At 41.5% G+C, this 11727-nt stretch overlaps 1 protein-coding gene across 1 annotated transcript in view; it reads left to right on the forward strand.

Annotated features, from left to right (window-relative positions):
• MRPS27 (mitochondrial ribosomal protein S27) overlaps positions 1-11727 on the forward strand; it is a 113421-nt gene that overhangs the window by 95345 nt on the left and 6349 nt on the right. Inside the window, exons 4-8 of the mRNA XM_006875277.1 lie at positions 1743-1857; positions 3524-3602; positions 5537-5652; positions 8181-8283; positions 10435-10577. Of these exons, the coding sequence (XP_006875339.1) occupies positions 1743-1857; positions 3524-3602; positions 5537-5652; positions 8181-8283; positions 10435-10577 (556 nt within the window). The remainder of the gene's footprint in view (positions 1-1742; positions 1858-3523; positions 3603-5536; positions 5653-8180; positions 8284-10434; positions 10578-11727) is intronic.

Below are 11727 nucleotides of genomic sequence, written 5' to 3' on the forward strand. Positions count from 1 at the left end.
TTGTTAAATGCCGTTGAGTCAGTTCTGACCCTTAGCGACCCTGTATAGGGTTTCCAAGGAGCAGCTGGTGAGCTTGAACCTCCGACCTTGCAGTTCAAACAGCTTTGTAGTCTGGTGCATTAACCCAGATGTTAATAAAATGATCAGTGCCTGATGTCACTTAATAAATGTGTTGCTTAAAGCTTTCTTATTTACCGACCACTTGTAAATGAAAACGTAGGCCAAGATTATGCCAGTCCAGACATTATTTACCAAGGAGCATACAGACCAATGAGGAAGTAGCACTACCGTTTCCCTTTTTTTTTTTTTTTTGACTTTTTTCTTTAAGAAGATAAAGCTGGCTTAATTGGCCTTAAAACTGATTTTTAGAGTAACAACTCAAATAGTTCAACTATTGATTTGAAAACAGGAGGAAAAACAGGAGATACTAGAAGGTATATTTTGTTTCTTTTTGGTGTAGAATAACTCATTAGTTGTAGTATCGAGGGCACCTGTCTCTGGCCAACTCACACATCCTGAATGTATAATTTGACGCCTTCCTATCTTTCTGCTTATAAAAGGGTGAATTCTGCAGAGAAAAATTGAGCAAGGAAGATTTTTTTTGCCAAGCCTAAGATACTTGAAAGAATGAAGAGAGCTAAATAATTGTATCTTATTTTTGCCAAATCTCTCACCAGAGCATTAATAAATAGCCTGAACTGAATCCTGCTTCTCACTTCCTCTCCTTTACTTGGCTTTCACTTTGGCAGAGAACTTGTTCAGCAGGAAACTATCCCAATAGCAGGTGGCAGATTGAATAATAAGCAAATGTTTGTGGGTTTTTGTTTTTTTTTCCTTCTTAAGCTCCAACTGTTTTGTTGTTGTTGTTGTTGTTGTTGTTTTCCTTCCTCAGTTTTTTTTCAAGTTGTTTTGATTTTAATGGAACCCAGTAATTGACTTGCTTCTCAAATGGTTAAGGCAAACCCGAGGACTTCAGCCGACATGAGACCACATATGTCCCAGTCAAAACAGATAGCAAAGCAGAGGATCTGCAAAGTCTCCCCAAAGTCCTCTTTCAGCTCTTGAGTTTGTGAGGTTGTTATTGATATACTTCCATCTGAACTGCTGACTTTCAAGACCTGGGGAGCTCTAGGAAGGGGAAGGAGAGAGAAAGAATGAGAAATAGACGTAGAAGGAAAAAGGACCAAAACAGATTTTTCCAGCCTGTGTGCTCAACTCTTCTCTGTGGCCCCTTTTCTTGTTTGTTTGTTTGCTTTCTTTGATACAATGAGGCGTGGCTCATTTCCTTCTAAGCACCATAAGAAATATTGAAATATAAAGAATCAAAGCTAATTTGCCTCCAGGGGTACTATTACCATAGGTTTTTCCATTTTATTTCATCTGCTTTATTTTACACTTTAAGAATATCCGCTTCAGCTTCATTTTATATAGCCATCAGCCGCATGGTTCCCCCACATAATTTTTTATAAATCTCATATTAAAGCAAGAGTTCAAAGCAAGGGGTTGTTGATAAGGAATAAAGTTTGTATGATATTTTTATTTGTCATTTATCATGATTTTGCCTTTTCTTTCCCATTTCAGCCTTTACAGTTAGCAAGTTTCATCCCTAGGTTTTAATGACTTTTGGCTTCTCTGGCTGTTGGTCAACTTGATGCACATCTGTACCAACCTGGGAGAAGGGCCTGCTTGGCATTGACATTTAAGAGTTACCAGCAGTCTTCTTTCTTCTTACCTTCATTTAGATTTAGACACAGCCCCAACTGCTGGTACCTGAGAGACTGGACTATTCACACTTGGATTCGACAGTGTATAAAGTATAATGCACAAGACAAAGCTTTGTATACCATTATAAATAAGGTGAGTGCTTTCCTGAGTTTATGTGGTGTGATGTGCCTTTGGTGGTACAGCAAAAAATAACAGCATAGCGAAGGACAGATTTTTTTTTAAATCATCTGCTCCCAGATATGCTTTTTGGAACCCCAACTTTTCTTTTGAGGAAGGGGACTGGATATCCATTAATCAACAAATTAAAAGTAAAAATTCTTGTAAATGCTGCTTTTCCAAGCCTTGTTGTTAAGTGCCATCGAGTTGGTTCCAACTCATAGTGACCCTGTACAGTGTTTCTTAGGAGTGGCTGGTGAGCTTGAACTGCCGACCTTGCAGTTCAGATCCACCTTAGATGTCTCCAGGTATCTATTGCTCCTATAACAGAACTTTATTTCCTCGGTTTAGGAGGTTAAAAGTCCTGATTCAAGCCATCAGCTCTGGCGAAAAGTTTCTCTCTGTCCACTTGGAGTCTCTGCTCCTGAGCCATCTTCATGTGAAACTGTTTTCAAAAGGCCAAAGCCAGAGACACACTGTGGAAGGCAGTTCAACTCTAAAACACACGGGCTCACCATGACGTGAAATCAACTGGAGGGGTCACGGTGTTTTAAAGGAACACTAGAAAGAGCTAGGCCACTTGAGAGCTGGAAGGTTCCAGGAGTGAGAATCACTGACCAGCTTTCCAGCTCCAGTGTTTTGTCATTCTAAAATAATTTTCATGTTCCCTACCCTTAGGGATTGGTACTCATTTGGATGGCATCTTTGAGAAGCATAGATACTGCCCATTTGGACTATAGTCTTTAGAACAGTGACTTTTTGAAAATCCTTTCCCTGCTGCCCCACCCCCCATCCTCCATTTCAGCACACCAAGGTTTCTCATGCATGTCTGTTAGTAACTGACTCAACTTAGCAATGGTTCAAAACTAGGGGTTAGGGCTGTATCCGAATCTCCCAGGGGAATCGGTCTAGTTTGAAGAAGTTCCTCATGTGCTGCTGGTGTTGGATGGGGAAGGAATGAAGCAATATGGCAGATGGCTGCCAATCCCCCTGAAATAAGAATTTACAACAAAACAAAAATACAACCTCAACTAGATCATGTAGTAGTCAGCATTGATTGTGCAAGAAAACCACGTGAGAAGCTCGCTAAGTCTTCCAGAGATTCTGATTCAGAGCACTCCTAGAAAACTCTAAACAGGTATTTTCAAAATCTACATTCTCAACTATCTCAGTGCTTCTGAAGACAACATCCTAGGAGCTTGGTTAGTAGCAACTATTTTGTTGGCATTTTTCTTAGGTCATGCAAACCCAGGCTCAGGACTAGAGAAGATTGCCGAGTGTATATACTCCCTAGACTTCATTCTTGACAATGATATTCACAGCTCGTAAAAGGAGTCACTCTAGGTGCTTGCTTTGTTTGTCTGACTGTCTTTTGTTTGGGGAGGTCTTAATGGAGCTTCATTCTTCACATATCAGTTGTCTTATATATCAGACACCACTCACAACTTCTCACCCTGACCAGCAGTTCCAGTTATCAAACCTCGAGTCACTGCTTCTGTTTCACTGTCATAGATGCTGGGAAAACGATAATGAAATGTTTTAAAGCTAATGGTGGCAAGTTTTATCCTGAGTAATATGTAGGCATGTATTATGCACTGGATTAACGTGGAGATTTTTCCCTTTTAACTTCATTTTATTACAGATTCAGTATGGAATTCTGCCAGATAACTTTGCATTCAATATACTGATGGATCATTTCATAAAGCAAGAAAATTACAAAGGTAAGAAACCAAAGCCAGGTCCACTTATTATGGGGTTTCCAGCTTCCCAAAGGAAGTGGGAACTTGGAGGTGCTTTCTGTCTTTTATATCTTGTTGCCTTTCCTTGACTCCTGGTGTGGCACTGTGGGATCAGCACTGGACTTCAAACCACAAGGTCAGCAGTTCAAACCCACCAGCTGCTCCTTGGAAAGCCTTATACAGGGTTGCTATGAGTCAGAACTGACTCAACAGCATTTAACCACAACAACACATGGCAGAAATAGATGTGTCATAGAAAAATAAATAGGTACACAGTTGATTAATCGTACTAATTGGCCAGATAGGAAACTTACACTCAGTTGTTATTATTGTTTGCGCTCAATTTTTTCATGATACATCTGATGTCAGATGGATCTTAGCTGAAAGCAGAGAGTACCAGAAAGAGGTTTGTTTACTTGTGCTTTATTGACTATGTAAAGACTTTTGACTGTGTGGATCGAGGCAAGCTATGGATAACATTGTAAAGAATGGGTATTCCAGAACACTTGATTGTGCTCATGACGAAACTATATGTCAATCAAGAGGCAGTCCTTTGGACAGAACAAGGAGATACTGAATGATTTAAAATCAATCAGGAAAGGTATGTGCCAGGGCTGTATTTTTTCACCCTACTTATTCAGTCTGTTTGCTGAGCAAATAATCTGAGAAGCTGGAGTCTATGAGGAAGAACATGGCATCAGGAGCTGAGAAAGACTCATTAGCAACCTTGCTTGCTAAAAACAAAAAGAACTTAAAATACTTACTGATGAATATCAAAGACCACAGCCTTTGGTACAGGTTGCACCTCCATTGTAAAGAAAACGAAAATCCTCACTACTGGACCAACAAATAACCTCATGATAAATGGAGAAAAGATTGAAATTGTCAAAGACTTCATTTTACAATATGCCTGCCGGGGCCTCCAGGGCTCCTTAACATTGTAGTAGTGTGGTTATTTCCTTGACTATTTTTATAACAACACTGTTTGCTAAAAACAGCCTTTGTTTTATTTAATCATCATTGGTATGGTATGTAAAATGTCAAATTGTATAATGAGTTGACTTATCTTGGGGAGAGCTATGAAGACAAATCATTTACCTCGCTTTAGTTTCCCTACCTGTAAAAAAGTTATCTCTGATGATGACGTGGAGAGATGGAGCAGCTGGGGACTTTAGATCCAGAGAGGGAGAGGGACTGTGTGCTGAAGACCCAGGGGAGGGGTGTCGGGGGCAGGCTTGCAGGGTATACTCTTTGGTTGGTTGATGATGCATGGAGGGGATTGTAACCATGGCAATGAAATGATATATGAAAGAATGAATGTAAGACTAATGTTCTCCCATGTAAATTATCACATAACTCACAATAAAACATTAAAAAAAAAAAAAATGTTATCTCTGAGATCTTTTCACTCTCCAAAGTCTCTGATCCCATGAAATTAAAGTGACTCCTAGCTTTCTATCATAGTAAGGAAGGCGAAGGAAAGGAGGGGGTTGCAGCAGACTCTCTGCACTGGTGTAAGAACACTTGATTTAGTCCATAAGAACATGTATGAAGGAGTCCTGGTGTGGCGCTATAGGATAAGCACTGGGCCACAAGGTACGGTGTAAACCATAAGGTCAGTGGCTCAAATTCACCAGAAGCTCCTTGGAAACCCTATACAGGCTTGCTGTGAGCTAGACCTGACTCAACAGCACTTCACAACAGCAAGCATATATGATAGAAGCTGAGTGCTGGAAGAGAGCTAAGGAAAAAACTAAGGGATCATTTTTCCTTAATTTTGCCTATTTTCTACCATTCCCCACTTTTTGAAATTGGTTCCCGTTTAAAGCTTTGCTGTTAGAGCATTTATACTCGTTTGTTTGATGATGTTACTGACAATTAATGTCATCTCATTTTGTGTTTTTCTTTTTTGCCAGATGCTTTATTGTTGGTTTTTGAGATCATGATGCAAGAAGCTTTTGAAGTGCCTTCTACCCAACTTCTCTCTCTCTATGTTTTATACCATAGTCTGGCAAAGAAGACAGACTTCAGTGTAAGTGATCTTCCTTAAAGTATTACTGGGAACTTTTAAAAAAAAAAAAAGCAAGCGTTAGCTGCTCAGAGGTTTGAGGTAGCCAGAGGAACTCCCTGCTCTCTGATCCAGAAAAAGGTGCCTGTCTTGCAACTCTGTGGCCATTCATGACCAGGAACAAGTGGTCACGCTGTACCTATGCAGGATGCCCACATTGTATGCTCTGTTGTGCCCAGTAGTGGCAGTGGTTCCATTGCTGTCAAATCAGGACGAAACACTGGCCAGTCCTGTGCCACCTTCCCCTGTGTTGCAGCCACTGTGTCACTCCAGATTGTTGAGGGGCTACTTTTCTCTGACCCTCTGCCTTGCATATCCCTCTGAAAGGACTCATCCCCCTAATAACATGTCCAACGGATATGAGACAAAGTCTCACCATCCTCATTTCTAAGGCATATCCTGGCTGTACTTCTTCCAAGACAAGTGTGTTTGTTCTTTGGGCAGTCCATGAGATATTCAGTATTCTTCACCAACACCATGGTTCGAAGGCATTCATTTAATTTAAAGGCATTAATTTATAACCTTTGTTTCCACCTAGTGATGGCAGATTTCCATAGAAAGCCATTGGAATAGATTATGCAATGAGTTACAGACACAGTGTGTTAGAGTACAAATAGCTTTAGCTGTAAAGGGAAGTGGGGGGAGGGTGAGTTTGACAATGAGGGTTTGCTATGGGAAAGCCTGGACAGCCTCGATGGAGTAGCACCTAATTTAGTCCATCCTACTGAGAGTAGTAAGGAGCTCTGGTAGCGTAGTGGTTACGAATCGGGCTGCGAACCGGAAGGTCAGCAGTTCGAAACTACCAGCTGCTCCACGGGAGAAAGATGAGGCAATCTGCTCCCGTAAAGATTTACAGCCTCGGAAACCCTATTCAGGGTCGCTATGGGTCGAAACCGACTCGACGGCACTTAACAACAACAACAACAACTGAGAGTAGTGGATCCCCACCAATCACTCCTCGGAAACCCTGTTCTACAGGTTCGCTATGAGTCAGAACCGAGTAGATGGCACTTAACTACAACTGTGTAGAACAGGTTAGGGCTTGGGAAGAGATCTAGCTATATTTTACATTAACATGGAAAGAGTTTAGCATGTAAGTAGCAGTGGTGGCGAATATTCTCAGGTAATCATCAAAAAGATACTTAAGACCTTCATGTATTTGTTGTTGGCTCCTTTTCATTCATCTTTAAAAACCATCTTGGAAGTCTCACCATCCTGCTCACCATCACCATCCCCACTCGGTCCCTAGCACTCTTGCATCTTGATCCTGGAGGCCTGGTTTCCCCCTACCTTGTAAGGAAAATAAAAAGGTTTTAAGGCTCCCTATTTACTATTCCCTGGGCCCACTTTTCATGCTGATTCTGTGGGGGAAATCAGACTTCCCTGGATTAGATTGCTTTGCTTTTGAAAGCGGAATGACCTGGTCCTTAATTATAGCTCTTTTGCTATCTGTGGTGCCGAAGTGCCTGGGGAGGTTTTGTTTTTCTCCCAAGGTCTTGGCTTTTTTCAAAGGTTTAGAAAAACCTGAAGAAATTACTCTTGTATTTACACAAAAGCCATTCCCAGTAAAGTGGTTGAGGTGTCTATTAACACCTGGGGTGCCTCCCTTCCACCTGGCTTCAGTTGGAGCCTGCAGGCCTCATTCATTCTCAGCTTCATCCCTGACCTCTGTGTGCAGAGCCCAGAGCAGGGCAGCCTGTGCTTCATGTCCTGCATTTGGAAGCCAGTGCAAGTGCTCTGGTGCTGACCACAGTGTACTCAGACGGCACCAACAGGATGTCATCTGGGAAGTTGCTAAGGCCCTGAGTATCCAGCGAGTCCCCAGACCACTACTGTTGCTAGTCAGCAACAGGCTTAGCAATGCTGATGTTTTTGCCATTCACCCCACTCCCCTATTCTCAAAGGGCTTCAATTTTATTGAAGAGTAATTTTGTATACTGTGTAGAAAGGAAGGGCACTAAGTGTTTCTGATTGTCTATTTTGGTTTTGAGAGGCACAGATCTTTGTAAAAGCAACTTAATAATGGTGTTTACTTTAACACCAGGATGGAGTGTCTTACCATCATTGGACTGTTTAAAATTCTAAAGCATTCTCCAACATGTCATAGCAGTGGGAGTGAGTGGCTCTGGGGACAGTGGTATGTTAAGTCACTGTTGACTGTCTCAAGGCAGTGTTGGTCTAGAACGCACTCTTTATTTTCATTCTGCTCTGCTTTTCTGATCATGAAAGGAACTTACTCATTGCAGGAAATTTTGAAAATTACAAAGAAGCAAACCTAAATTACTTAAAATTTCACCTCCCAGAAATCTGTTCTCATATAAAACATTTCCTTTCTGTTTTTCTTTAAATATACATGCCATTCATTTACAAACTTGGGATATTTTTACTTCATTTTATAATGTGTTATTTTTCTCTGTGTCATTAAAAATCACCTTTTTGTATAAACTATTCATTGCTCGTATGGACCATCATCTGGTGCCTTGTGTGTGCAGTGGGAAGAGGAGAGGAACATTGGTGCATCCCTGTTACTCCCAGGCCTAAAACAAGAGAACTCAGTGGGTGTGAGTTCCCAGTTGTATGGCTATGCCCTTCTTGGTAAGTAAGCTCTGTGATCCTTCCTTGCCAGTACTTTCTGTCATCACCAGAATTGATGCATTCTTCTACATCATGGCAAAATTGTAATTTGATTCAAGTTTACTAGTGCAATTCCAATATAGCCTTTATTGTTAGCCATAAAAACCGACCTGGATGGCCTCACAGTTCTGTAAGGTTTATTAAAGGCATGTTTTTATATTGTGCTGCCTTTCTTCTATTTGAGGAAGCACCTGCTCTTGACCAAGTCTCAAGAGCTGTTTACTTTTGTTTTCTGAAAATCATCCAAGTTATAGCAGGCTGACTGATTTTGCGGTTGATCTTTGCCAACAAAATGCAGCGTGGCATATTCTTGGATACTGACGTTGATGGAAACTGTCTCGGAAAGGGGACTTTTTATCAGTTTATCAGGCTAGCTAATAATTGACCACTTTTGTTTGTTTTTCAGGGTTTTGTTTTGTTTTGTTTTTTTAATCTTTTATTGTGAATTGAGTAGGGTTTACAGAACCAAACCGTCAGTTTTACGATCAGCAAAAATCATATGCTTTCCTTCAGTACAGCTATTACAATCCCATCAGTTAACAGCATTGACCTCTGTTCACTTCAACTCTTGCGTTCCTCCCTGTGTCTCTCACTACCTTCATCGGTCCTCTGCCAGCCTTCCTCTTGTTGAATGTTGCCTGCCCATGTTAACATGTGTCTACCCTCTGAACCGTAAATAATCACCCCGAACGCCGGTAACCACCATAGAATGTTTCTTTTATCCAGAAAACCTTAACTTTTTAGAACATTGGTCTCATATCCTATTTGCCCATTTGTGATTGACTAATTTCACTCAGCATAATGTCCACCAGGTTTATCCATGTTGTGAGGTGTCTGCAAATTCATCATTCTTCTTCAACATTGCATAGTATTTAAAAATCACTTCCCCTACTTACCTTGTACTGTTGATTCTGATTTGCATCATTTTTGCTTGGCCTTCTGATTACCCGTCAGGACTCTTATGCTGCGTGGAGTGTTCAGGAAACTGTACATTGTTGTAGATCCTCCGTTCCTATCCAGGCAGCCACAAGGACACAAGCTCTCTGCTCCCACTCAGCTCCCGGGATGAGACTGCTGTCCAGCCCCAAGCACCTGAAAAATCTACAATTAGCTGTCACATGACAAGCTTTGTAAAGTGTTCATTTGCTTTTGTAGCTTTGTCAAATCCTCCTTCCCAGGAAAGATAAGTCAAGGTAGATTTGAAACCTGGCAGCTAAAGGTGACCTACTTGGTTACTGATGCAGAGTGAGTTTCTGCCCTCTTCCCACCAGCACCCTGCTGCCAGACGTCTGCACCCTGAATGCCAGCTGTGATCGTATGAGGTGCTGAGAGAAGCACTCACGTCCTGAAGTCCCAAAGGACGATAAGCACGTTACTACTGAGGAACTGATGAAGCCCAAATAAAGGAAAAAAGAGGGAGAAGAATCCCCCCCATAAGGACAGTCAGTCGGGTGGTTGAGAGCCTTTCAAAATCGTTAAACATTTCCTGGCAGGGGAAGTTGTTTGTGCTGACAAGATTTTCATTGGAGAAAAGTTGTGGAGTTTATTTTCCTGGGGAAGATTTTATTCTTGAAACAAAAATCATCTTTCGGTTGTTACTCTTTTTTTAAGGGTATTCCTACTTAGAGGCAGATCTATCAACTTCTCTAAATTTCCCTTAGTCCCTTGGTTCACACATCCTTAGTGGTAGTCTCCATCAGCTCAAATGAGAAAGAAGAAACATGCACATCTTTTAATTAAGTATTACAATTAATTTGGGAATTCTGGTGTGGCACTGTAGGTTAATGCACTGAGCTGCAAAGTAGGTTTGAACCTCAAGGTCAGCGGTTCAAGCTCACCAGCTATTTCTCAGAAACCCTATACAGGGTCACTATGAGTCAGAACCAACTTAGGACACTTAATAACAACAACAGTTAATTTTACCACATCCTTCATTGTTCGTCTGAAATTTCACCAGGTCCCTGGAGGGGATAGACTCTTGGTAAAGGTTTGAAATGATCCTTCTCTGTTTCTAGAGTTGCCTGACTCTTTCACCTGTGCTTTCAAGTCCTCAGTCTCAAGCCGTGTAGGATGGTCTGGCTAAGCATTCTTCATTGTTGCTTTTGGCCACAGGGAAGGTGGAATTGCGCCAAGGGCTTCGGGCCGTGTACCACAACATGCCTCTCATGTGGAAACCTGGATACCTTGACAGAGCCCTTCAGGTGATGGAGAAAGCGGCTTCCGCCCCAGAAGACACAAAGCTCTGTAAAGAAGCGGTATGTTCCTCAGTTCTAATTCAGTGTGATTTAGCATTCTCTTCTTCTGTATCCTAACGGAGCAGGGAATTTGTTTGCACTGTCTTCTCCCACTGCACCCTACTTTCTATATTTCAACAGAAAATTTTCAATGTTGCTGAGAAAAAGCAGTAGAAAATAAGGTTCATGTTGGTTTTATTTCATTGTTCAAGAGGACAACTGTTACCCCATCAGAACTTGAGGTCACGTTCAACAAAATACTCCCTTCTCCACTGCCCCTCTCCCACCCCCATTAGTCCCCAAAAACATTCTCAAGGGGAGCTCAACAGAAGGTAAAATTTCCAAGTACTTTTGAGACCTTCTTCTACCCCATGTCATCTGTCAGTATGTCATCCTGTGATAACTTGCATGTTGCTGTGATGCTGGAAGCTATGCCACCAGTATTTTAAATACCAACAGGGTCACCCTTGGTGGACAAGTTTTCAGCAGAATTTCCAAACTAAAACAGGCTAGGAAGAGGTCAGCCACTGAAAACCTTATGCATCCTTGTAGTCTTGATTGACTACATAAGACTTGGGAGGTTCCCTCTCCACCAAAAGCCCTCAATTGAATCTTATTTTCCTTCCATGAAACTTATTCTGTGCAGAGTGCGTGGTGCTGAGAAGACCCGGATCTGATGTTCCTTTCCAAGTTCTAAGGTGCTCACTTGGCCTGAACTGGGAAAGTGTCCTCCCACCAGCTCCAAATCTCATACGCTTTGGGCTGTGGGAACAATCAAGTTCCTAGGCTTAGTTCAGACTACAGTGAGCATGACAGTGTTTCTCTGTTATTTATAGAGTTTTCAGTGACTAGCGATTCAGAAGTAGTTCGTCACTCTTTCTTCCTAGTCTGTCTTTGTCTGGAAGCTCAGCTGAAACCTATCCACCTAGTGTGACCCTGCTGGTTATTTAAAATACCAGTGGCATAGCCCTCAGAATCACAACAACTCAATCTACCACAGCACTACAGATAGACGAATGGTGGCCATTTGGTTTTATGTTGATACTGTCACTTTAAATTTTAATATAAAAAAAAAAAAATCCTCACCACTGGACCAATAAACAACATTCTTATCAACGGAGAAAAGATTGAAGTTGTCTAGGACTTCATTCTTCATGGATCAACTAACAAC

The sequence above is a fragment of the Chrysochloris asiatica genome, unplaced genomic scaffold, assembly GCF_000296735.1.
Source record: "Chrysochloris asiatica unplaced genomic scaffold, ChrAsi1.0 scaffold00316, whole genome shotgun sequence".
Taxonomy (NCBI): domain Eukaryota; kingdom Metazoa; phylum Chordata; class Mammalia; order Afrosoricida; family Chrysochloridae; genus Chrysochloris; species Chrysochloris asiatica.